General features: G+C 59.9%; 1 protein-coding gene across 1 annotated transcript in view; it reads left to right on the top strand.

The window, feature by feature from the left end:
• Positions 1 to 25,550, top strand: part of CACNA1I (calcium voltage-gated channel subunit alpha1 I) — a 97,837-nt gene that overhangs the window by 53,207 nt on the left and 19,080 nt on the right. The window contains exons 6-22 of the mRNA XM_045554862.1: positions 2,838 to 3,153; positions 4,659 to 4,751; positions 7,834 to 8,146; positions 10,159 to 10,580; positions 17,282 to 17,433; positions 18,046 to 18,231; positions 18,521 to 18,638; positions 18,802 to 18,957; positions 19,475 to 19,568; positions 20,240 to 20,442; positions 21,046 to 21,513; positions 21,786 to 21,886; positions 22,576 to 22,699; positions 22,986 to 23,054; positions 23,616 to 23,800; positions 24,340 to 24,466; positions 24,768 to 24,893. Of these exons, the coding sequence (XP_045410818.1) occupies positions 2,838 to 3,153; positions 4,659 to 4,751; positions 7,834 to 8,146; positions 10,159 to 10,580; positions 17,282 to 17,433; positions 18,046 to 18,231; positions 18,521 to 18,638; positions 18,802 to 18,957; positions 19,475 to 19,568; positions 20,240 to 20,442; positions 21,046 to 21,513; positions 21,786 to 21,886; positions 22,576 to 22,699; positions 22,986 to 23,054; positions 23,616 to 23,800; positions 24,340 to 24,466; positions 24,768 to 24,893 (3,253 nt within the window). The remainder of the gene's footprint in view (positions 1 to 2,837; positions 3,154 to 4,658; positions 4,752 to 7,833; positions 8,147 to 10,158; positions 10,581 to 17,281; positions 17,434 to 18,045; positions 18,232 to 18,520; positions 18,639 to 18,801; positions 18,958 to 19,474; positions 19,569 to 20,239; positions 20,443 to 21,045; positions 21,514 to 21,785; positions 21,887 to 22,575; positions 22,700 to 22,985; positions 23,055 to 23,615; positions 23,801 to 24,339; positions 24,467 to 24,767; positions 24,894 to 25,550) is intronic.

Here is a 25,550-nt window from a genome sequence, read left to right as displayed (position 1 = left end):
GTGCGGAGACCCCTCACTTGGCCTCCACACTCAGCTCACCGTCTGGCATGGGAGTCGGAAGTGTGGACAGTGAGGGCTCAGAGGGCCCTGTGCTGTGGCAGAGGCGCACTTCTGCTATGTGCCAGGCCAGGGAGAGGGAGCCCAGAGGAGGGGGAGACCAGCCTGGGCAGGGGCAGAGAGGAGAGGGAGAGTGTGACCTTGAGCTGAGCCTGGAAGGACAGGAAAAATGTCTTCAGGCAGGCAAGTGGGGGCGGTGGGGAGAGTGTTCCTGACAGAGGGCCACCACCCCCTGCTGCTGCAGCGTGGTGTAGGGGCTCAGAGCAGGGAGCCCACGCCTGGCCTTCAGGGTCAAATCCTGCCTCTGTCACTTGCTGGCCCCCCTGGGTATTTACCCAAAAGAAAGGATGGCTGGTATCCACCCAGAGACGTGCACAGGAATATTTATGAGTCATAAGAGCCAAAAAATCAGAAACAGCCCAAATCATCAGTAGAATGGATAAGTAAGTAGCAGCGTATTCACTCAGTAGACTCTGTACAGAAATGAAAAGAAGGAATTACTTTTTTCACTCTCTTAATGGTGTCTTTTGATGAACAGAAACTGTTAGTTGTAATGAAGTCCAGTTTATCAATCATTTCTCGGCATTGCTTTTTGTGCCCGGTTTTAGAAATCTTTTCCAAACCCAAGGTCATGAAAATATTTCCCGGTGCTTTCTTTTAGGAGCTTTCCTTTTTCCTCTTTCATATTTAGGTCGATATTCCATCTCAGATCATTTTGTGTGTGGCATGTCGTGGTGCTGGTGGGGTGTCGAGATCCATTTACTTATTTTTAATGGACAATCAATTGTCCCAGGGCCATTGATTGGAAAGCCCATCCTTTCCGCTGAATTGCAGGGCTGCCTTCATCAGAATCAGGTGATCATGTGTGTTTGTGTTGGAGGTGCACCTTTTCATTGTTGATGGATATGCCATATTGCCCTCTAAAAAGGTTGTATCAGTTTACACTCCCACCAACAGTGTGTGAGACTGTTCACACTCATCCTGCTGCACGCGCCATGCTATCAAGCAGAAGTATTTGGCATTTGGATGGGTATAAAATGATCTCATTGCTACTTTTGTTTTCATCTGGTTATTTTGTTGCATTAACAAGGTGAGCATTTTTTATTGGCCATTTGTACTTCTTGTGTGAATTTTTTGTTCTTATCTTTTGTCCTTTTTTCCTCCCAGTGGGTTCTTTTCCTTTTTATTACTGAGTTATGGAAGATTTTAATATGCTTTAGATAGTTATCATTTATCTCTTTTATATGTTGCAAATACTTTGTCCCAGGAAATGGCAACCAATAGCCTGTTTTTGTAAATAAAGTTTTATCGTAACACAAGCATGCCCACTTGTTCACCTATTTTTCTATGACTGTTTTCATGTTACAATGGTGAAGCTGAGTAGTTGGGACAGAGACCATGTGGTCTGCAAAAAAATATTTGCTATCTAGCTAATTACAGAAAACATTTGCCTACCTCTGTCTTATTCCAATTTGTTCCTTGTCTTCTTACTTTGTATGGTATCTTGTCTTGTAGACATTTTACATTTGTGTAATACGTAGTCAATCTCGTCTACCTTTTCCTTTATAAAATTTGGATTTTGTGTCATCCAGGAAGGAGGAAGGCCTTACCTAACCTGAGTTAACAAAAATGTTCCATATTTTCTTGTGATATTTTTATGGTTATATTCATTGCATTTATGCTTTTTAATCTACTAGAAGTTTACTATTTTAGTTTTATAATGTATTTTGCTTAACCTAATATATCCAAATATTATTTTCAATGTATAATCAATATAAAAATTAATAGTGAGATAATTTATATATGTATTTTTGGATAACAAGTCTTCAAGAAGTTTATTTTTATATATGGTGTGAGGTAGGGATCTAACTGTTATTTTGCAAATAGAGAGCAGTTGTCATAACACCATTTACTGACCAGTCCTTCCTTTCTCTATAGGTCTGAAAGGCCGTCTCAATAATGTACTAACCTCCCCTTTATACATGGGTTTGCCTTTGCACTCTATGGTGTTCCACTGATCTTTCCATTCCTGTTATAGTACTACACCGTATTAATAATCATAGTTGTGGAGTATTTTGCTCTCTTGTAGGGTTGGTTTCCATTCATCTTTCTTCTTTTAAAACTTGTCTTGACTATTTTCCCATCCAGATAAATCTTAGAACCATCTGGCCAGGTTCCACAGACAAAAACATGTTGGGATTTTGACGGGGGTTGCAGCGAAGTATAGATTAATCCTTCAGGATGGGCAGATCAGGGATTGTCATCTTTGTTTTATAGATGGAGAAATCCAAGTCCAGAGAGGGAAGTGACCAGCTCAGGGTCACATAGATGGGAAGGGGTGTAGCAGGCAGAAGATGCTACCTTCATCTGCTGGATGAGTAAAATTCAGCACTTGTTTATTGAGCACCTGCTCTGTGCCTGCCGGACAGTGTTCGGGGCCTGGGGGTCTGGGGGAGTTGGGCGCATCTACTGCAGGAGCAAACTGGAGCTGTGTGCAAGGCACAGCGTGGCCACAGGGAGCTCAGGACCAGCCCTGCCTGATCCTGGGGAGGCTCCCCAGAATAGGGGACCTTGGAAGTGGACCACAGTAGGCCAGTAGGGGTTTTTGTGATCATAACAGAGGTGAGAAATGGTGTCCCAGAGAGGGCAGATGTTCCAAGGCTGGAGGCAGTGACGGCTGGTGACAGCAGTGATGTCCTGCCATGCTGTGTGGCCTCTCCCTTCCTGATCCTCCTGGCAGTGACCTTTCTCATCTCTCACCCACCCTCACCCGTGGACAGACAAGGGGATGTGGCCTTGCCCCCCTACTACCAGCCGGAGGAGGACGATGAGATGCCCTTCATCTGCTCCCTGTCTGGGGACAATGGCATCATGGGCTGCCACGAGATCCCCCCACTCAAGGAGCAGGGCCGAGAGTGCTGCCTGTCCAAGGACGACATCTACGACTTCGGGGCAGTGCGCCAGGACCTCAATGCCAGCGGCCTCTGTGTCAACTGGAACCGCTACTATAATGTGTGCCGCACAGGCAGCGCCAACCCCCACAAGGGTGCCATCAACTTTGACAACATCGGCTACGCCTGGATCGTCATCTTCCAGGTGAGCCTGCTCAGGCCTGGGACCCACCTGATGCTGGGGGCCGGGTGGGCAGCTCCACCTGGCAGGCAGGGCGCGGTGCTGGGCATGTGCCACCCCATCTTGTTGGAATCTGCCCAACTTGCTGGCACAATAGGCATTATCATGCCCATTTTATAGACAGAGAGCCTGAGGTTCAGAGAAAGAAAGACCAAGGATCACGTGACTATTAAATGGCAAAATCAGGATTGTAACCCAGCTCTGGGTGACCCCAAAGCCTGCGCTGTTTGCAGAATCCCTGGTTGTCTGAGGCAGATGGTTCCCAGCAGGGAGGTCTGTTCCCAGAGAGAAGGGGCAGGAGCCATGCTCTGTTGGTGGGGCTGGCAGACCACGGCAAGGGGACAGTCTCTGTTGGGGTGACAGCCTGAGCTGCAGGGAGCGTCCAGGAGCCCCGTTTGGCCCTGTGACCCGGAGCATATATGCGCACACGTTCCCAGAGCAGCACTCGCTGTGTGCACAGCGCCGCGCTGACTCCACAGCCTGCACGCGCAGATGGGCTGGCTGTGCTGGGGGCTGGTGCTGCGGACCTTGGTGCACTGCGTGACCTCTCTGTGCCCCAGTTTTCTCATCTTTAAAATGGGGTAATAGTCCCCCTCACCTCAGGGTGGTGGAGAAGAATGGGGTGAGCAGAGCAGTCAACCGTGTGCAGTGAGTGCCCCCTTCCCGCCAGCCTCAGGAGGCAGAAGGGGGCAAGAGCAGCGAAGGAGACCGAGGGAACTCTTGGGAGGTGGCGAGGGGGGCCCTTATGGAGCTGAGCTCGCAGTTTGCTCCACGGAGCTGCAGTGCCAGGAATTCAAAGCTGCAGGTGCCATGTGATCACAGCCCAGCAGCTGTGCTTTGGGACCCTCTGGGGAGAGGGTGGGTGGGCTGCTCAGGGGCTCCTGCTTGTGCATTTGCCAGAAGCAAGGACCCAGCGTTTGTCTTTCCCAAGGCTGCTCCGTCTCCCTCTCTGGGAAGGAGTTGAGGGTGGTGTGGGGGGTGGCAGAGTCATACCAGCCTCATCATAGTCTGTACCCCCCAGCTCAGCCGAGCAGCACCCCATCCCTGCCAGGTGGACTCTGTTGTCCCCGTGTGCGGAAGAAGTGGCTGAGGCCAGAGCGGGGGAGCAGGGAGGCCACCTGGCAAGCTGGAGCCCGGCCCTGGGCTCCCTGCTGTTGCAGTCTTCCCGCTGGTGTGTAGACTGGAAAGGGGGTGGGCTCTGAAGCCAGAGGGCCTGGGGTTCAAGTCCTGGCTCCACTCCTTCCTGGCTTTGTGACTCTGGGCAAGTGCCCTCCCCTCTCTGAGCCTCAGTTTCCTCGCCTGTGTGATGCGGATGAGGATGGCTGCCTGCCAAGCCCTTGTGAGAAGGGCTCGAATTTGTGTGTGAGACTTCTCCCAGCACACAGTAGGGGCTCTGCCTGGGGTGCTGCCCTGGCTGCCTGCCCCGCCGAGGGCCAGGTCTCAGGCTGTCTCTCCCCTGCCGGCTACAGGTGATCACTCTGGAAGGCTGGGTGGAGATCATGTACTACGTGATGGATGCCCACTCCTTCTACAACTTCATCTACTTCATCCTGCTCATCATAGTAAGTGTCAGGGCGCCGGGGCTCTGGGGCAAGCGCAGGGCTCCCAGGGGACCAGAGCAGGGAGGGTCTTTGGGACTCCCCAGGGAGCCCCTCAGGGCCAGGAGAGCTGGTGGGAGGGAGCAGGAGGACCTATTTTAAGTGCCACCGACCAGCGGGTGATTGAGGGGGCTCGTCAGGGGTGACCGCTGGAAGCATCCATCACTTTCTATTGCCATCATTTCTCATTTCTGGGCATTTAAGTCCACCCGCTGCTCCTGCTGTGCTTCTCTGCCTTGTAGCTCTGGGAATACGTTCCTTTCAAGACCTGAGCCGGGTGCAGCTCGGAATGGGAGCTTGCAGGGCTCCAGCTCGTCCCTGCTTTCCTGGGGCGGGAAGACACGATGCTCTGAGACTGAAGCCTGAGGCTGCTGCTGGAGCAGGGTTTGCAGGGAGGTCACCCTGGTGGTGACCTGGTGGAGCTCCCTGAAATTCTCGGGGGGGTCTCCCACTCGGGCAGCTCTGCCATGTGGGGTGACCTGGGGGTGGAGGTGGGCTCTCCTCCTCTTCCAGGCCAGCCCCTCCTCCCCAGCCCCCACACAGGCTCCCCAGAGCGAGCTCATCCACCTTGTCATGCCTGACTGCCGCTTCAGCCACGGCACAGTCTCCAAAATGTCAAGGTGATTCACTCCCAGGAAAGTCGCCGCTGTGAGGCTGGGTTCTCTGGAGTCCTGGTGGTGGGAGAGGACACGCTTGGCCCTCTGGAGCAGTGTCCTATCCTGCACTGACAGGATCTTGACCTGGGGGGTCAGGGCAGGCTGGCAGGTGACCTGAGACACACCTGCTGTTGCCTGCGCTCCGGTGCCTTCCTGGGGTGGCTGGGGCCTTGGACCCACAAGGAGACACCCTCGATAAAAGCAGAGAGCCTGGGTTTTCAGCATTGCCATGCATTCCCTTGGGTGTTCATTCACCAGAACGTTCAGGAAGCCCACTGCACCAGGCCCTGAGGCGAGTGCTGGTCACAGAGCAGTGAGCCAGGCCGGACCCCTGCCCTTGAGGAGCTCACAGTCTCGTGGGGAAGAGGGGCTGACAGCAGTGACCATGCAGCGTCTTAGGCGCCATGACAGACAGAAGCCCCGGGGGCTGAGGGAGCCCCTAGGAGGCCCCCGATCCAGCCTGGAGGAGGGGCAGGGAAGTGGAAGGCTTCCTGGGGGAGGTGATGCCAGTTGAGCCTTAAAGGCTCAGGGGACTCGGGGGGAAGAGCCTCTGCGGCAGGGTGGGCTCATAGAGACCCTGAAGCCAGTCAGAATCCTGCAGTGGGGACCACAAACCACTGGGGCTGCCAGAGGAGCCTCCAGTTCCAGGGAGGGGCTGGAGAAGACTCCCTCTGCTCCTGCTGGCGGGGTTCAGGGTGGGGCCTGGAGTTCTTAACTCGCAGCGTGACCTTGGGCAGGCTCCTTAGTTCCCCTTGCTCATGGTGAAATGGGGAACAGTGACAAACCTAGCTCTGGGCTCTGGAGAGGGTTAGGTGCGACAGAGCCTGAAGCCTGCACAACCCCTGCACACAGTAAGTGCTCAATACATGTGCCCTGTTACTAGTATTGCTGCTATTGTTGGGCCCCAGGTGGCTGTCACAGGACAAAGGGGGCTGGCGCGGGCTGAGGCTGCTGAGTTTTTCCTGGTGCTAGGAAAGGTCCGGAGAGCAAAGTCTGAACCACCGTGCTGCCCTGTCACCCCGGCCCCGCTGTGCAGGGTCACAGTGAGGTGAGGTGCCTGGCCGGGGTCACACAGGGGTGAAGGGTCCTTACCCCCCAAATCCGGTCCCCAGCTCTCCTGATTCGGACAGTTCTGTGCTCATCTGGCCTGAGCCTCCCATCTTACAGAGGGGGAAGTGGAGGTGCAAGGGGTGGGGGCTGCCTGGGTAGCGCTGGACAGAGGCTCCCAGGTGTGGGCTCCCAGGGGCAGAGGCCAAGCCTGCCGCTTCCCCACGCCCCTCACACAGGCCTGGTGCAGGGTCACTCTCCAGGAGACGCTGGGAACCGGGTGGCTGAGACAGGGCATGAGGGGGCATCTTCTCTCTGGAGTGGCAGGGGATTGCCCCAGAGCCCTCTGGGCCAGCAAGCCCCCCACAGCCTGGGACCCTAGCTCGCAGTCCTGCTGAGGGGGAGGAGGGGCTGTGGCCTGCGGGAACCTCCTGGCGGGCGGCTTGGAGGAGGAGGAAAAGCTACTCCCCTCTGGCTGGCAGAGGCCTAGCGGAGGGCAGGGGAGGGGGCTGCATCCCGAAAACCTGAGAGGTGGAGAGGAGGCTGCTCCTGAAGCCAGGCAGGGGACGCGAGGGCAGGAGGGCAGGATCCTTCGTGCTAACTGGGCGGCCTCTCCCCACGGTCCCCATCCAAGCACAAGCAAAGCCGCTGGCTGGAGTAAACCCTGAGGGAAGCTTTTCTCTTCTTGTCTGTAGGCCCAGCTGAGGCCAAGGTCCAGGCCAGAGAGAGGGCAGGGCTGGGCTCCGACTCAGGGCCTCAGTGGCCCAGGAGGGGCTGTGGCCTCCCTGCCTGGCCTCAGTGCCGACGTCCCAGGCGGGATGGCAGCCGTGGCCAGGGCCTGGGGTCTGCGGGGAGCCAGGCTTGGGAGCAGGCGCAGTCGGGCCTGGGGAGCGAACGCCTTCTCCTGGAGCGAGGCCTCAGTGATCTCTTCCTGTCCCTATCTGTGTCTGTGCCTGTCTCTCTGGGCCCCGCCACCTCCCTGTTCCCTCTCCTGTCCCCCCCTGCCCCCAACTCTGCATCTCCCACACCCTCGTGTCTGTCCTCCCTGAGCCTGTCCCACTCTTTCTCGTGTCTCTCGTCGTCATCCTTCTGTGTCCCGGCTGTTTCTTGCTGCCTGTCCTCTGTCCTCTGCTTGTGTCTCTGGTCTGTCCCTGCCTCCTTCCTTGCTTCATTTCTGCCTCTGTATCCCTCTGTCCCTGTCTCCGCCTCTGTCTCTGCATCTCCGTCTCTCGTCTCCCCCTGTCTCCCTCTCCTGGTGTCTCCCTGCTGGACCCTCTCCGTCTCCCCTCTCTCACCCGCTGTCCCCCCTCCCTGTCCCTGTCCTCTCCTCCCGTTGGTCACAGGTGGGCTCCTTCTTCATGATCAACCTGTGCCTCGTTGTCATAGCGACCCAGTTCTCGGAGACCAAGCAGCGGGAGCACCGGCTGATGCTAGAGCAGCGGCAGCGCTACCTGTCCTCCAGCACGGTGGCCAGCTACGCCGAGCCCGGCGACTGCTATGAGGAGATCTTCCAGTATGTCTGCCACATCCTGCGGAAGGCCAAGCGCCGCGCCCTGGGCCTCTACCAGGCCCTGCAGAGCCGGCGCCAGGCCCTGGGCCCTGGGGTCCCTGCCCCCACCAAGCCCGGGCCCCACGCCAAGGAGCCCAGGCACTACAGTAAGTGGCCCTGCCTGTCAACCGGGGACGCAGAAGGGCGCTGTGTGCACAGGTGTCGCACCTGCCCTGCCAGGAGAGGAGTCCAGCAGGCTCAGACTTCTAGGGTTTCAATTCACACTCGCCGTTTCCTTCACAGCCCTCCCTGCCCTCTCCCTTCCCCGTCACCTGCCAGAGCCTGCCGTGGGCCAGCCCTGCGGTCAGGGGACTCAACCCCTGCCCTGAGGAATTCCTTCTGATCCCTGTGTGTGTAGACGTGGACTCTGCCCTGGGATCCACACTTGCAAGAAATGAACAGTTTTCTGTCCTCGGTCTTGTAAAACTAAAATTCTTCTCCCACCGCAGCCCGCCTCGTCATGGGCTCTGGGTTCCCGTTGCCATCTCCTGCTCCTCACCCGCACGCCTGAGCAGCGACGTTGGGCAGCTGGCCCAGGGGCCGTGGGCCTGCCCACAAAGGCGTGGCATGGTGGGGACACACTCCACCCTGCACTCTGCGCCCCCCACTGCCCAGGCTCCGCTGTGGGTGGGAGTTTTTGAGCATTAGATTTTCAGCCTGGGACGGGCTCTCTCGCTCATTACCGCATCTGTTCCAGCAAAGTGCTCTGTGCCCCTGACCTTGAGCAGGCCTGGCTCCAGGCTGTAAAGTGAGGCTAGGGGACCCTAGCACATGGTCAGAGCCATGGGAGCCACCCACCTCGGGCCCTGCTGCGGAATGCCCTGCTCTTCTAGCTCTTACGTGCTGGAGTCGGATTCCTGGCAGGCAGGCAGGAGGATCGTCCTCAGAGCTGCCACTCACCCATCCTCGGGTGCCAGCCGTCCAGGTGTGGTCTTGGAGGAGGCCTCAGGCCACTGTGGGCTGGCCCAGCACAGGGAAGGGGGAGCTGGGGTCTGGGCAAGGCTGGCACCTGCCTTTCGGGGGGCATGGGGGAGGCGTGTTTACTTAGGGGGGCTTCCTGCGGCCCCCCCACCCCCCGGGAACTTGTGTCGAGGGAAATCCCAGGGGAGCTTCTAGAGGCAGGCCTTGCCCCTGGCCCGGCTGTCTGTGCCTCATCCTCTCCCTGAGAAACAAGAGTCATGCAGCCCGGGTTCAGGGTGGGGCAGCGAGCGGGGCTGGGCAAGGCTCTGACCCGTCCTCCAGGCTGAGGTGGGACCGAGCCCTGGGCTTCTGGCCGCCTGCCCCAAGCTCAGGGGGACTTGCTCAGGGGTTGGGGTGTTTGCAGGCAAGTATGGACATGAAGGACCGCCTTCTGTGCTTTTCTTTCCCTTTAATGTTACTTTTCTTGCTTACACAAGCAAAAGCAAAATGTGTTTATTCTAGGAACATATAGAAATACATAAAAAAGAAGTAAATCAGGCATAAATCAGGCAGAGGGATACCTCTCTGGCACCTCTTTGAAATGGTTCACGATCTCAGAACTTGAGTCCAAGGCCAGCCCAGGCCCCTTGAATGATTCCTGGGCAGCAAAGGGGGTGAACGTTCCTTCCACACTGTTGGCCCCCCACACACTCCCTGCACCCCTCCTGGGGGCATCCAGAGGGAGGGCCTGGGACGCAAGCCCCGTGCCCAGGCAGGAGAACTGAACATGCCACGGCCACCTTGGCCTCCTCCGTGCAGGTCTGGCTCCTTCAGAATCACATCCGGTCCCCACACTCCTCCACTGGAGCTCTGGGAGGCTTTGCTCAGTGACTGACCCAGAGCCTTGGTCGGGAGTGATGGGCTGTTAACGTGGACGTGTGTGCCAGGCACTGTGCTGGACCCGTCACACGTGTCAATGGCGAGAATCCTCCCACAGCCCACGAGGGGCGCTCCTGCCCCTTCCACACAGGGCAGACAAGGCCCACAGAGGCGAAGCCATTCCCCAGGGAACCCCGGCCTCTGGGCCTCCCGTCCTGCCAGGGGGGCCGGCTCGCTCCTGGCCCACCCTGTGGGCTGTGGGAGCCCAGCGCGTGGGGCTGCGTCCCAGGGGTGGGTTGGGCCTGGGGTGGGCACTGACCTGCCCCTCTTTGCTTTTCAGAGGTGTGCCCGCGACACAGCCCCCTGGACCCGATCCCGCACGCCCTGGTGCAGCCCATCTCCGCCACGCTGGCCTCAGACCCGGCCAGCTGCCCCCGCTGCCAGCACGAGGCAGGCCGGCGGCCCTCGGGCCTGGGCAGCACCGACTCCGGCCAGGAGGGCTCGGGCTCCGGCGGCTCCGGCGGTGGCGAGGACGAGGAGGATGGGGATGGGGCCCGGAGCAGTGAGGACGGGGTGTCCTCGGGACTGGGGAAGGAGGACGAGGAGGAGCAGGCGGATGGGGCTGCCCAGCTCTGCGGGGCCGTGTGGCGCGAGACACGAGCCAAGCTGCGGGGCATCGTGGACAGCAAGTACTTCAACCGCGGCATCATGATGGCCATTCTGGTCAACACCGTCAGCATGGGCATCGAGCACCACGAGCAGGCCAGTGCGCGGGCCGTCTCGGGGCTGGGCCTGGGGGGAAGGGCGGGGCGCCCGGACCCCTGCCAGGCCGGGTTTGTGCATCTGTCCTTCCGCCCGGGGCTGGGTCCGGTTCATCACGTGACCTTGGTGCCCGGCCCAGGGCCGAGCGCAGAGGAGGGAGGGGCTCAGGTATCTGCTGAGAACAGATGAGTGAACGAGCGAAGCCTGACAGGGCCAGACCTCTTGGGGCTTCTTTTCCTCCTAAGCCACTCAGCCTGGACACCAAGGCACCCACAGACGGTCCCTGCCAGTCTCTGCCTGGTGTGACTTCTGTTCCTCACCTCTCTCTCTGAGCCTCTGTCTGTTGTCCCTAGACAGCGGGAGTGACCTTTCCAGAGGGCCAGTCTGGTTGGGATCTCCCCTGCCCCCAAACTTCCATCACTCCCACTGACTATACCACTGACACTCAAGGCCCCTCCTCTATGTGCACGGCGTACCTTCACCAGGTGGGGCGTCCTCCTGTCCCCATCTCAACGACTCCACCCCCAGCCCCACGGCACTGAGCGTGGCCCTGAGTTGGCCTGGTGTCGGCTCCCCCCATCTCTGTCCTCGGCGGTCCTGTGGTTTGGGTACAGGGCACAGGGGTGCTGGCTGGGCTGCGCCCCAGGCCCCCAGGCCATCGGCAGGACTGCTGGGGGGCCCCCACGTGAGAGGAGTTCAGAGAAGGGGGACCCACGGGGATAGATGGTACATAGGGGAGGGGACAGGTTCCAGGAGGTGGCAGGAGCTCCGGGAAGATGTGAATGAGAGGATAGGAGGGCCCCTGTAGGGACGCAGGGGGGAGGGGCCACACCAGGGGGTGACGGCCTGGGTGGCAAGTCCAGTCCTGGCTCCATTTGGAGAAGCACCATTTTCCAGCTCCTACCATGCACCAGCCCCTGGGTGGGAGGGCTCTGGACCCACACCCTGTCCTGGGAGGGCACCCCATGTGGCAGCTGGCAACCCCGAGGCCCAGGGAGGAGAAGTCACTGGCCTGAGGTCCCACAACCAGGCAGGGGTTTGGGATTGTCACATCCCCTTTGCTTGCTTCCCTGCTGCCCTCTTTCTGCAAGGCCGCCCCCCAGCCCACCACCCCGGGGGGGCCACGTTCTCATTTCCCTCTTCATTAGCTCAGCAAGCACAGGCTCCATTCAATTTACTTAAATGCGGCCCCTGGGGCTGCTGCGACACTCTGTTCAGAGCTGCTGGTTTGCCAGCCATTCCAGCTTAATTAAAAAGGTCTCTGGGGAAGGCTCTCTGCAGGGTAAAGCTGGAGAGACAGCGGCCCACACCCCTTGCCGAGAGGCCGGCCTCTGGCCCGTGCCTGACCCCGCCTGCCAGGGGGCAAAGACCCCACTGGGAACAAGTGCCTTTGGACTGCTGGCTCCAGTCTCTGTGCAGAGCAGCACCGAGAGGCCTGTGACAGCCCGGCTGCACCAGAGCCTGGGCACTGTCCTTGCCAGTGGCTTGCTGGAACCAGCCTGTGAAAGCCAATTTTCTAACACTCAGGAATTTTGCAAGCCAGTTGTTACACAGTTGGTAGCTTGAAATCGACCATGGAGGGAGTATTTACACCACGGAAATTGGCAGGTGCTACAGATCAGGGCTATTTTTCAGAGGTCTGTTTGCCAGCGTACTGCTTGTCCCTGCCTTCTCACCCATCCCCATCTGAGGGGACACCACAGGGTGCAGCCTCTCCCTCTGCCCTCCAGCCAGGCCACACCGTGGTCCCTGCCCAAACCTCCTCAGGGTCTCCCTGTCTGGCCTGTCCCCCTTACTCCTTCTGCCACATCCTGCCTGAGCAACCGCTCTAACCTCAGATCTGTGAGGCTGTTCTCACTGCTCATCTTCTGCCCAGTCACAGAGCCCACCTCGGTCTCCTCATCTGCCAGGCAGGTGCCCTCGCTGTGTGCCGTTCCTTCCCAGGGATGGGCCACCGCTTACTGAGCACCTGCCCCGTGCCAGGCTCTGGTACCGCGAGCCCAACCACCCTCGAGGTGGGGATCCTCCCCTCTCGCCCCCACACCCTCGGAAAGCCACTGCTCAGGGAGGCAAAATTGATCACTCAAAGTTTGGGTCCAAGCCTGGTTCTGCTGTTGACCAGTAGGGTGGCCCTGGGGGGTCACGTGGCCTCCCTCGGCTGGTGTCCTCACCTGTAAATGGGCACCTGGACCCCCTTTCGCAGAGAGGCTGGGCAGGCTACACGTGTTAGGAGGCTGGTGCGTAGTAGGTGCTCAGTAATCAGTCGGTACTTCTCCACCCTGGGTGGGTTTGCCCTGCGCTGTCTGGGGCCTCAAAAAATTAATTAAAGAAAAGCGAGGGGGAGGCAGAATTTCTAAAATGTTCTTTTTAAAGCAGCTCCGGTGACAGCCATTGTTCAGCTGGCTCCACGCAGGGCCTGCCTGGGGCCCGCTGGTATTTTCGCTGCACTCCCTCGGCGCCCAGACGTTGCTCTGCGGGGAAACACACCACCCCCATGTTTATTTTGAGCAGCCTGTCTGAGGTGGCACCCGAAGAGAGAGGTGGCCCAGGGCCGCTGAGGGGGACGCAGGGAGAGACGGGGAGGAGGAGAAGGCGGGTGAAGGCGCACAGCCCCTCTCCTGCGGGGGTGGCCACAGCCCGGGGAGGCGGAACCCAGGCCCTGCCATGCCCTGCACCCCACCCGGCCAACAGGGAGCTCTGTGAGCCACCGAGGGGGGAGGAGTCGAGGGCGTGGCATCTATCAGTTGGGGCTGGTCCCTACCTGTGGTCACAGGGTGCTTGAATGAGAGGTGAGAGTGCAGGTGCCCCAGGCCTTTGGGCGGTGACTGCTGCAGAAATCACGGGTGTAGGCAGAGAAAGCACACTCCCCCCGGGCCGCTCGCCCAGCGGGCGCTCTTCCTTGCAGGGACTGGCAGGAGGTGGCGGGTGAAAGAGGGGCCAGCCAGGCAGGGGCCTACGTGTGGCTCATGAAGGCTGAGATGGTGCTGGGGTTCCCATCCCCAGAAAGCCCGGAGGTGGTGGCCTGTGTAGTCTGTGATTGAGGCTGCGTGTTAGGCAGGTGGGACAGGTCAGCTGGGGTGGCCGGGCCTCTCTAGGGAGGCCAGATTCCTTCATCATCGCTGCTGTGACAGTGCCACAGCTCTTCCTATGTGATCCTTCAGCAACCCTGGGGAACAGGCAGCAGGGGGTCTTATCCCTGCTGGGCAGATGGGGAAGCTGAGGCTCAGCGAGGTGGAATGGTGTGCCCAGGGCTCCCAGGTGAGCGGCGGGCAGAGCTGGGCTCCCAGGTGCCGGGGTCAGCGGTGGACAGTTGAACTGGAGGTGAGGGGGCCTGGGTGGGGAAGACATTGCTCCTAGGAGCGAGGCCTGGCTCAGCTTCTCCCTCTCTCTGCACACACCTGTCCAAGCCCATGACTCCTCCCGAGCTGGGCATGGCCACCCTGCGGCCACGTCCTGTCCTGGAATTGGAGGAAGGCCATCAAGTTAGAGAACAAAACAGGACAGGGCTGCATGGCCGCAGGGCAGGGTGCGGGGAACCTCCTGGGGTTGGGCAGACTCCAGGCCAGGGCATGGCCACTGGCCTCAGCTCCCAGGGGACTGCATTCAGGGCAGGCTCTTTTCTCCCTTCAGCAGCCCCTGAACCGTCAAATCACTGTCAACCCAGGGCTGGGGTGACTCTCGGAAGAGAAAGAGGGGGCAGCTTAGTGGCTGTCCAGCTTTGTGGGGGCCCAAGGGAGATACGCACCCATGTGGGCAGCAGCTAGGGAAGGCTTCCTGGAGGTGGTGGCACTGGAAGTGGATCCTGAAGGATGACCAGGAGTTCATCAGTGAGACAGAGGGACAGGTGTGGGAACCAGAAGCATAGGCAACCCCCAAAGGACCCTGAGCCCCTGGGAAGGATGTGCACGAGGGGCGGGGCCGACAGCGCAGGAGGCCAGGAGGGCTGTTCATCTGCAAAGGACCTTGAGGCTGGCTTTATCCTTTAGGGCAGTGGGGAGCCACAGAAGGCTTCTGAGCAAGTGACATGGCTGTGCTGAACAGACGGGGATGGGGGTGAGGCCAGAGGGAGGACACCTGGGTTGAAGATCTGCCTTCACCAGTGCCTGGCCATGACCCTGGGCAGCCACTTCCCTCTGAGCCTCAGGTTCGCTGTCTGTGAAATGGGAATAATTTAGGGCTGCCTGAGGCCCAGCACACCTGGCCCACGAGAGAGGCTTAACGAACATGAGCTGCCATTAGTATCATGGGGAATTCTGCTAGGCTGGAGGAGTTCCTGGGGGCCAGCTTGGAGACCCCCCCGGCCTTATCTACCCTTGCAGAAATGGCCGGAGGCTGGGCAGCCCAGTGCCACCAAGCCTGGCATCCGGCATGGACGTGCTGGCCTCACCTGTGGCCTAACCTGTTTTTACCTGCCTGTTGGCACCTGCCCTTTCACTGGGCGGGTCTCCGCCATCCGTCCGTCCGCCTGCTCTTTGTGTGCGTCTCTCACTTTCTGGCTGTATCTCTGACTCCCACCGTGTCACAGTGCTGTTGTCTTGGTCCGTCTTCATGTCTCTGTCCGTGTTTCTCTGTGTCACTGTCTCTCCACGCTGCCTCTGCCGCTCACTCCCGCGTCTGCACTTGTCTGTTTGTCCGTCTCTCTCCGTCTCTGCCCTGTCCCTTCCCAGACACCCTCCCTCCTGGGCTCTCACTTGCTGTGTCTATATTCCTCTGCGTGTCCCTCTCCACCCCATCTCTCTCCCGGAAAAATGCTTGCGGGAGTGACGGATGGCCCATTAGGAAAAGATGAGCAGGTGTGCTCAATGGAGAAACAGCTGTTGCGAGGGAGGCGGAGGCGGCGCTGACCTTTCGGGAGCCGTGGCTGCGTTCATCGGTAGCGGGAGCGTGTGCGTGTGCGGCCGGGGCCGGCTGATTGCCATCATGGGCTGTCAGCCGCTACATTTTTCATCTCCGGGCATCGTTGGGTGGGCTGGGAAATTGGTGCTCTGAGCAGCATCTGGGTCCTGGCTCAGCCAGGACGCCGGCCCGGCCCCTCCCAGGGTCCCGCTCTCCTTTGGGGACCATTTTGTGAGTCAAATGTAATTACAGATGGAAATGGGCCCTTCTCCTTTTATCTGGGCTTGAGAGGAACTGGCAGTTTTATTAGATTTCCCAGGCACCAGGCGGGAAGCTGATGGTTGGGTTGTTATTATTTTTTTTCTTCTCCTTTTAACCTATATGGAATCAAAGTCAGGTCCTTGGGGCTCGCTGTCGCTCAGCCGAGGTCCTGGGCTGGGAGTGGGCCATGCTTTTGACACGGCCCACTGCCTGGACACCCTTCTCTCCTCCCTGTCATCGGCTCCCCATCAGCTTTTAAGTCTGCTGAGATGTCATGTCCCCCAGGAGCCCTCCCGGCCACACGAACACTGTTCCCCTGAACCACCCTAGCCTCCCTGGTGTCAGCACGCGCCGGCTTGGTATGTCAGCTGGGTTTGCTGCGCTTTGCTACCAGAGCGTGAGCTTCTCCAGGGCAGGGACCATGCCCCGACTCATTCGCCACTGCCCACCCTGGGTGGCACAAGCCCAGCACATTGTGGGCGCTCAGATCTGTGGAATGCATGTGGGAATGAATGAATGAATGAGTTTGGGCAGGGTTTCTGGGTGGTGTAATGGGACGGTAGTTGGAGTCCGACTTGGTTCAGTGCCCCACCCTGCCACATCCTTGCTGGGTGGCTCTGGGCAAGTCATTTCATGTCTCAGTTTCCCCAGCCTCAGTTTCCTCATCTGTAAAATGGAGATGCTAACCGGTGTTGGGCATCCAGCTCAGGGAGGGGCACATGGTCAGGGCTGAACAAATGGCCTTTCCTTCTCCGTGATTCGGGCAGGAGTGACCTGCAGCACAGCAAGCAAACACCAGACACGTCACTGGTCCTAGACGGGCCGTGGAGGGGAAAGAAGGGGCTGGAGCCCTGTGACCCTCAGACGAGAAACATGGAATGAACGAGATCATTCACTCCCTGGTTTTATGGATAAGAGAACTAAGGCTCAGAGGAGGGGAGGGACTTGTCCAGGGTTGCACAGCCACTTACTGCCCAAACCAGGCCTGGACCCCTGGTTTGAGGAAGTCCGTACAGGCAGGGGTGAGGGGCAGGGGTGAGGGGCAGGGGTTAGGGACAGGGGCCTTGGAGCCGGCTGCCTGGCCCTTTGCAGCCTCAGAAACTGACGATGAGCCTGCAAATGGGGCCCAAGTAAAGCGATGCCTGGGAAGTGCCTAGAACAGTGCCTGGCATGTAGTAAGTGCTCACTAAACGGGTTGGGGTCATGGGTGAACAGGGAGTTTCTAGTGACCCCTGGCCCACCTTCCGGTCTTGCTCTACATCTAGCTGTGTGACCTCAGGCTGGCCTCTGAGCCTCAGTTTCCTCATCAGTAAAATGGGTACCATAATACCTCCCTCCACGTGCACCAGCAGCATCATTTCTAAATTCATGGAAGGTCAGCCCCGTGGACTTCCCCAACCCTCACTATCTCAGTGGACCTCTCAGGACCCCAAGGTGGCAGATTGAGAGGTCCCCAAGGCCGTCGTGCATGGGGCAGTGGGGAGACTGAACTCCGGAGAGGACACTGACCTTCCAGGCTCACGCAGCCAGGGTGGGTGTCCAGAGGGGATCCACGGTGGCCCCTGGCCTGACCGGGTCTCCATTCCCCACCCTATGCCCCACAGCCCGAGGAGCTGACCGACGTCCTGGAGATCTGCAACGTGGTCTTCACCAGCATGTTCGCCCTGGAGATGATCCTGAAGCTGGCTGCCTTCGGGCTCTTCGACTACCTGCGCAACCCCTACAACATCTTCGACAGCATCATCGTCATCATCAGGTACCCCTCCCACCCGCCCAGCAGCAGGGGGCTGAGGGGGGAACTTAATGCACAGACCCCAGCCAGCACACAAAGTACGTAAGACAAGGGAAACCCAGTACACTGAAACACAGTGCTCAAAAGAGCAAAGCATTGTGACTTAGCAATATATGTGGCTTCTGGAGTAATGTGTTAAATAGCAGGATCCAGCACTGGGCTTGTGACTGCCATTATCCCAAAGAGGGGATGAGCATAAATAATACTGAGAAATATCAGCATCAATTGTCACGTGACATGAAGAGATCAGTTATTGCAATTGCCCACAAGGTCATAGGTACTGCTAATTTTCTGTTTACATGCATAATCAAAAGAAATCTCAAAGAGGACAGTGACATTCATGGACCTCCTGGACTGTAGCCATAGACTTCTTGGGGGATCCATGGACTCCAGGTTAAGAGCCCCTGATTTAGCTGGTGCCACGGAGCAGCAACCGACACATTGTTGGACAGATGAATGCATGAATGGAAGCTCTCTGTCTCTCTGTCCTCCCCTTCTTCCTCTGCCCTCCTCTCCTCCTGGGCTCCCGCTGATCCCTCCCACCTGCCCCACCCCTGCCTGCCCCACTGGGCGCAGCATCTGGGAGATCGTGGGGCAGGCGGACGGCGGCCTGTCGGTGCTGCGGACCTTCCGGCTGCTGCGCGTGCTGAAGCTGGTGCGCTTCATGCCTGCACTGCGGCGCCAGCTCGTGGTGCTCATGAAGACCATGGACAACGTGGCCACCTTCTGCATGCTGCTCATGCTCTTCATCTTCATCTTCAGGTGAGCCCCGCCCCTGGGGACCACACCTTTGGAGCTGTGGGCAGGAGCTTGGGGGATGTGGTTGGTTGAGGTTCTCCACCCGGACCTGGGTGGGAGTACTGGCACTGTCCCTCAATCCCCTATGGCTCTGGGCAAGCACTTCCCCCCGAGCCTCAGTGTTCACGTCTGTTAAATGGGACCAGCACTGCCCCTCCTCCGTCTTACTGGGTTGTCCTGACAGTGAAACAAGGTGGATGGGCAGAGGGTTTGGTGCTGTGAGTCCCTTGAGCCGCCTTCGTCTCTTCCGCAGCATCCTCGGGATGCACATCTTTGGCTGCAAATTCAGCCTCCGCACGGACACGGGAGACACAGTCCCCGACAGGAAGAACTTCGACTCCCTGCTGTGGGCCATTGTCACAGTGTTCCAGGTGAGTGGCAGGCATGTGTCCATGTGTGTCAGGGGAAGTGATCCTGGCAGCAGGCCCGGGAGGGGTGGGGTTGACAGCCTCCATCCCTCCCTGTAGACTGAGGTTGCCCAGAGCCTAGGCCTGGGCTGGGGGTACCCTCAGGCTGACTGTGTCCCCCCAACAGATCCTTACCCAGGAGGACTGGAACGTTGTCCTCTACAATGGCATGGCCTCCACCTCCCCCTGGGCCTCCCTCTACTTTGTCGCCCTCATGACCTTCGGCAACTATGTGCTCTTCAACCTGCTGGTGGCCATCCTGGTGGAGGGCTTCCAGGCAGAGGTGACTGGGGCCCTGGCAGAGGAAGCACCCCCACAAGGCCTGCAAGAGACTGGGCAGGGGAGAGGCAGCTGGCAGGGGAGAGGCAGCCTGCATGGGGGAGGGTTGCAACTCAAACTTCTAGCAGGTCATGTGTCTCCAAAGGAAAGTATTGCCAATGAGGTGGTAAGCTTCCCATCACAGGAAGCATGCAAATGAAGGCTGCATTTGGGATCCCTGCCTCTCCTTCAGGGGTATAGGACTAGGCCTCTCTGTCTCTGAGATTCTAAAGCCCTCAAGATCTGGGATTCTGGGTCCTCCTTCCTGCATTCTCTGAGGCTTTGGAGACACTTGCAGTCAGGCAGATGCGGCTTTGTGGCCTAGGTCCTTGTTAGCTTCTCACTTCCCTTTTCTGACCCTCAGTTTCTCCATCCGTAAAATGGAGGTAGAAACACCCATTGAAAAATTCAGGAGAGAAGGAGGGGCGTAGGAAGGGAGGGGCGAGCCGACCTGTGTTCCAACGTGAGGGATGATCTCCCAGGGTGATGCCAATCGCTCCTACTCAGACGAGGACCAGAGCTCATCCAACTTGGAGGAGTTTGACAAGCTCCAGGAGGTCCTGGACAGCAGCGGAGGTGAGCAGGCTCCGTGTGTCACTAGGGGGCCAGAGCTTTCCCCAGAGATCCAGGTGGGGAGGGCACAACATCTGGCTTCCTCCTCCAGCGCAGGCTCAGGGGCTGCTAATTCTCTGCGGTTTATTGTTTATGTTCATAATCGAAAGAAATGCTAAATCTCAAAAAGAGGACAGTGACGTTCATGGACCATGTGGAATCTAGCCACAGGGGCACAGCAGCCCCTGTGCTCCTCCACACAGCATGGTCTCTTGGTTAGAGCCTTGGGCGTGGCCTGGGTTCTGGTCCTGCCTGGGACCACTGGGCAGCTCAGAACAAGCTCCCCCCAAGCCAAGCCCAGGGTCCTTCTTGGCGACCAGGGCAGAGTGTGTGCCTGTTTCCCGCAGTGAGCTCGGGAGTGAGGTGCCCATGCTGGGTGAAGCTCCAGGCTGGCCCTGAACACAGAGGCAAGGGATCCACACACCCCTAAATAAAGCTGAGAGCCCTGCAGGTGGGGTGCAGGGGAGGGATGTGTGTTGGGTGCAACCGGGAAGACTTCTTGGTGGTAGAAGTCTCATCAGAAAAGCTCTCCGTTTCTGTTTTGTCCATGTCTGTTTCTGTCTCATGGCTTCCCTTGCTCCCGTTCTGTCCGTCTGCCGTCTGTCCCGCCCTCTGTCCCCATCTCCCTTCTCCAGACCCCAAGCTCTGCCCAATCCCCATGACCCCCAATGGGCACCTGGACCCCAGCCTCCCACTGGCTGGGCATCTGGGCACTGCTGGGGCTGCGGCACCAGCCCCCCGCCTCTCACTGCAGCCGGACCCTGTGCTGGTGGCCCTGGGCTCCCGAAAGAGCAGCGTCATGTCTCTGGGGAGGATGAGCTATGACCAGCGCTCCCTGGTGAGTCCTTGTGGGGTGCTCTGGATGGGCATTGCCTGCTGGAGTGTGTGTTGAGGACCCTGAAGAGAGGTGCCTACCAGTCCAGCCACTCTGGTCCAAGACTTAAGGCACTGGACTGCCCAGCCCAAACCAGGCAGGGACCACGTCTGTTGCATTTCTGGGAGCCCAGTGCCAGAGCAGGTGCTGGCAGTCAGGAATGAATGAAGAGATGGTGTCAGGGGGTCTGGTGCAGAGAACTGGGTGTTCGTCGTGGCAGCAGTGTATAGTTAAGGAGCTGGGCTTTGGGGCCAGGCAGACTCAGCTTGAGTCTGGCCTCTGCCACCTCCAAGCTGTGTGGCAATGAGCAAATTACTGCCCTTCTCTGAGCCTGTGTCTTTGGTAGCAGGAGGGGATGTAAGCTCCCAGTAGATGTGCCCATGTGTCCCTGTGGTTGTGGATGGAGTGACAGGACAGGGAGAGGACCCCTGGGGTCTAGTCCGTACCTTAATCGGTGGCTGGGCAGGTGGCCCTCTCAGAGCCACAGCGGGGCAGGGGGCTGCCTTCAATTGCCCCGGTCGTTAGTTTGCGTGTGGGGCCTGACCCAAGCCGCGGGCCTCCTCCCAGTCCAGCTCCAGGAGCTCCTACTACGGGCCGTGGGGCCGAAGCGGGGCCTGGGCCAGCCGCCGCTCCAGCTGGAACAGCCTCAAGCACAAGCCACCGTCGGCCGAGCATGAGTCCCTGCTGTCGGCGGAGCGCGGCGGCGGCAGGGCCTGCGAGGGCGCGGGGGACGAGGCGCCGCCGCGCGCTGTGCCCCTGCACGCCCCGCACACCCACCACGCGCATCACGGGCCGCACCTGGCGCACCGTCACCGCCACCACCGCCGGACGCTGTCCCTGGACACTAGGGACTCGGTGGACCTGGCCGAGCTGGTGCCCACCGTGGGCGCCCACCCCAGGGCCTCCTGGAGGGCGGCGGGCCCGGCCCCGGGGCACGAGGACTGCAACGGCAGGATGCCCAGCATCGCCAAGGATGTCTTCACCAAGATGGACGACCGCAGGGACCGCGGGGACGACGAGGAGGAGATCGACTATGTGAGTGCGGCCGGGCGCAGGGGACCCAGAGAGACGCGACTGTGACAGAAGGGGCGGGGCCGGAGGGGATAGGGCTTCAGGGGAGTGAGGCAGGAGGGGCGGGGCCCGGACTGCTGACACCTGAGCTGGGGGAGAAGCCCTCCCAGCCTGCTCTGGGTGGGGCGCGAGTTCGGGGGTCATCCAGCACCCCCGGTGTGCTGCATGGCCGGCGTGGCGGGGATGGGCAGCTCCGCACTGCGCTGACCCCCTGCGCTCCGTCCTCCCCTTGCCAGACCCTGTGCTTCCGCGTCCGCAAGATGATCGACGTCTACAAGCCTGACTGGTGCGCGGTCCGCGAGGACTGGTCTGTCTACCTCTTCTCTCCCGAGAACAGGTGGGCGGGGCCAGGTTTGGGGCGAAGGTTAGAGTAGGAGTGACATCTGTCCCTCTGTCTCTGAGAGGGACAGATCTCTGCAAAGCCAGGCAAGGCCACTGGTGGCACCACTGGAGGATCCTTGTGGCCCGGGGTGGGAAGTCTGCAGGGCACGGGGCACGTCCAGGCTTTCCTGGGCATCTCCCCTAGTGTAGGCCATTCCTGTGCGGGGCACCAGGTTGGATAGATCCTCAGGTAGCCTGTGGTGCTCACTCCAGAGGGGGCATCAGAAGGCTTCCTGGAGGAGGAGGTCTTTGTGCTGGGCTTTGGAGGCAGATGGCATTCCAGTGGGTACAGCTGGGGTTGTGCAGAGGCGGAAGCTCGTCCAGGTGGAGAGAGCACACTGAGGGAGGGTCTTGCGGTAGAAGAAGAGGGTATCAGGCATTGTGGTGTCCTCGTGACAGGGGTCAGGGATTTGGGCCAGTGTTTGTAAAGCCTTGAGTGCCAGGGCAAGCTGGGTGCCCTCCAGGGTGTGGGTGTGTGTTCCACAGGGGCAGCTCCAGGTGAGCACCCTGAGCAGATGGAAAGTTGCCCTGTTGTGTGGCCAGAGCAGAAGAGAGGGGTCACTGCCTCTAGGCTGGGCCTGTACTCGTGCTTGGGCCCCTGCCTCCCTCCTGACACTCACCTGGCCCCCTGACCTCCCTGCCCAGGTTCCGGGTTCTGTGTCAGACCATCATTGCCCACAAGCTCTTCGACTATGTCGTCCTGGCCTTCATCTTCCTCAACTGCATCACCATCGCCCTGGAGCGCCCCCAGATAGAGGCTGGCAGCACTGTGAGTGGCTGCTGCCCTTGGGCAGGGCAAGGGACCAGGCAAAGGGACAAGACACTGGGCCTTCCGGGGGCAGCGTGCCAGGGCTGAGGGGCTGTGAGCTCAGCAGGCTCACCGAGCGCCGTGGAGGGGAGTGTGGCAGGGAACTTGCCTCCGGAGAGGGTGAAGGCCGCCTTGAACCGAGAGGTGGCAGCCCTCTCCTGGATGCCCCTTGGCGGAAGCAGAGGCTGCCCAGGTGGCTGGGCAGTTCTGGGAGCCCCTGGGCCCACATATGTCCCGTGTCTTTCAGGAACGCATCTTCCTCACGGTGTCCAACTACATCTTCACGGCCATCTTCGTGGGCGAGATGACACTGAAGGTAGCTCCCAGCTTCACCTGGGACCGTTGCCACCCCCAGCTCAGGCCCCTGACCCTGGCCCAGACTCTGTCTCAGCTTGTCACTCTCCTGCCCATCAGCTACGTTCCACACGTGGCCCGGGAGGCCCCCCCGCTGGGTGCCGGCCCCTGGGTTTGGCTCCTGGGACACAGCGGCCATCAGACACCAGGAAGGGGAAGGCAGGGGGCACTGACTGTGTAATGGATGTGCCTTCTGGAGGTGTGGGCGCAGAGGAAACATCCCGTCTGGAACGCTTCCCAGAACGGTGGCTTTAAATTGGGTTTGCCAGATGTGCCTGGAGACCCTAATGGGGCGGTCTCCTGGGCCCTGGCCCCGCCCTCAGAGGGGCGTCCCGGAACGGCCCCTGCCCTCCCTTCCTCGGCCCCACCGTCACCCCGCCCCTCCCGGAGCTCGGCCTGACTCGCCCCGCCCCCTCGCCGCTGCCGGCCTAACCCGCACTCCCCGGGCGGAGTCAGTGTGGCCCCGCCCACCGCCCCGCCCCTTCCCGCGGCGGCCGCCTGACCCCGCCCGCGCCCGCCGCAGGTGGTGTCGCTGGGCCTGTACTTCGGCGAGCAGGCCTACCTGCGCAGCAGCTGGAACGTGCTCGACGGCTTCCTGGTCTTCGTGTCGATCATCGACATCGTGGTGTCCGTGGCCTCGGCCGGGGGAGCCAAGATCCTGGGGGTCCTCCGGGTCCTGCGGCTCCTGCGCACCCTACGCCCCCTGCGGTGAGGACCCCTTCCCTGCGGAGCGGGTGGATGTCGCTGCACTGTACAAGGAAGCCACTGGGGTCTAAGTGGGCCCCTCACTCCGGCCCTGGCCACCCACTCAGTCCTCCGATAGCACGACCCAGGCACCGCGGGCCTTGCTCCTGCGGCAGGAACCTGCAGACCGGGGGCGGGGCATGCTGGAAGAGCAGGGCTGAAGGTGGCCCCCCAGTACTGCCACCCACTCTGTGTGTCCCCGAGTGGCTCACTGCCATCTCTGGGAGTCGATCTCTAGACTAGGGTGTAGTGTGGACCCCAGAGGGACTGGGCACAGTGAGGGCTGAGGGCAAGTGCCCCCGATGGCATGGCTGCTGTGTATGTGGATCTGGGGCCTGGGTGGCAGCTCGCTGCCTGTTCTGCTGAATCTGGGCAGCCTGGCTGCTTTCTGTACATTCCCTGCCACGCCTCGTACCCTAGGGGGCTCAGCCCTGGGGCTCCAGGCTGCATGGGGCTGCCTCCTGGCCTGGCCTGGGGTGACCCTGGCCCCTCCCTGCCGGCAGCGTCATCAGCCGGGCGCCCGGCCTGAAGCTGGTGGTGGAGACGCTCATCTCCTCCCTCAAGCCCATTGGCAACATCGTCCTCATCTGCTGTGCCTTCTTCATCATCTTCGGCATTCTGGGAGTGCAGGTGACAGTGCCCGGGCTGGTAGGGACCGGAGTGGACTCTGTGGCCAGGGAAGAGGAAACCCCAGCACAGCATTCCTACCCACACCTCTGTGCTGGCCAAGCTGGTGGCTCGGGCGGCTCTGGCCAGCAGCCATGGGCCTTGCCAGCACCAGCTCCCGGTCCCGGGAGGGAGATAGGCACAGGCCCAAATGACTGCGCACAGGCCACTGGGTAGATGCGATTGAGGGGTGGGTCCCTCTTCTGCCTTGTGCCCCCACCCCTGCCCAACACCCCAACACCAGCCTTGTCCCTCTTTCCCCCAGCTCTTCAAGGGCAAGTTCTACCACTGTCTGGGCGTGGACACCCGCAACATCACCAACCGCTCTGACTGCATGGCTGCCAACTACCGCTGGGTGCATCACAAATACAACTTTGACAACCTGGGCCAGGTGAGCACTGCCTGCCTATTCCCGATCTGGCCCTTGTCCTCAGTGGGTGGGGGAATGACATCTCTTCCGTGCCCATGGCCCTGGCGTCATGAACCTGGCTCCAGTCCTGTGCTGCCAGACGGACGCTGTGACTTTCCTTTCCAAGCCTCAGTTTCCTCTTCTGCAAAGTGAGTAGGGTAGCCCTCACCTCACAGGTGGCGAAGGGTCAGAGATCCTGTCTGCAGAGTGCCCAACAAGCACCTGGCACTTGGTAGGTACTGTAGTGAACACTGGTTCCTGGTCCCCACCCTCCACCCAGGGGACCCTGACAAAGACTTTTAGTGTCAACCAGACCGGGGTGTGAATCCCAGCTCTGCCACTTCCTGTAGGTGTGACTTCTCTGAGGCTCACTTTCCCCAGCTGTGAAATGGGGATGTGACGGCCCACCAGGCAGGCCGTGGTAGAGGCTAAGTGTCTCAAGCTCCTGTTCTGGGGTGGGGGCTGCCTTTCCTGTCACCACCCTCTGCTCTCCACTCCAGCTGGAAGGCAGCCCCGCCCGGTCTCTGCTTTGCTCTTGGTCTCCTTTCTGGGGCCTGCTGGGCTTGACCCATCTGGGCGGTGCCGCAGGTGAGAGCCCTCGGCTGGCTGCCTGCGAAGAGCCTCCCCAGCGCCCCAGAG

The sequence above is a fragment of the Lemur catta genome, chromosome 6, assembly GCF_020740605.2.
Source record: "Lemur catta isolate mLemCat1 chromosome 6, mLemCat1.pri, whole genome shotgun sequence".
Taxonomy (NCBI): Eukaryota; Metazoa; Chordata; class Mammalia; order Primates; family Lemuridae; genus Lemur; species Lemur catta.
The sequence above is the reverse complement of the archived record's forward strand: the minus strand, read 5'-3'. Positions and strand labels throughout refer to the sequence as shown.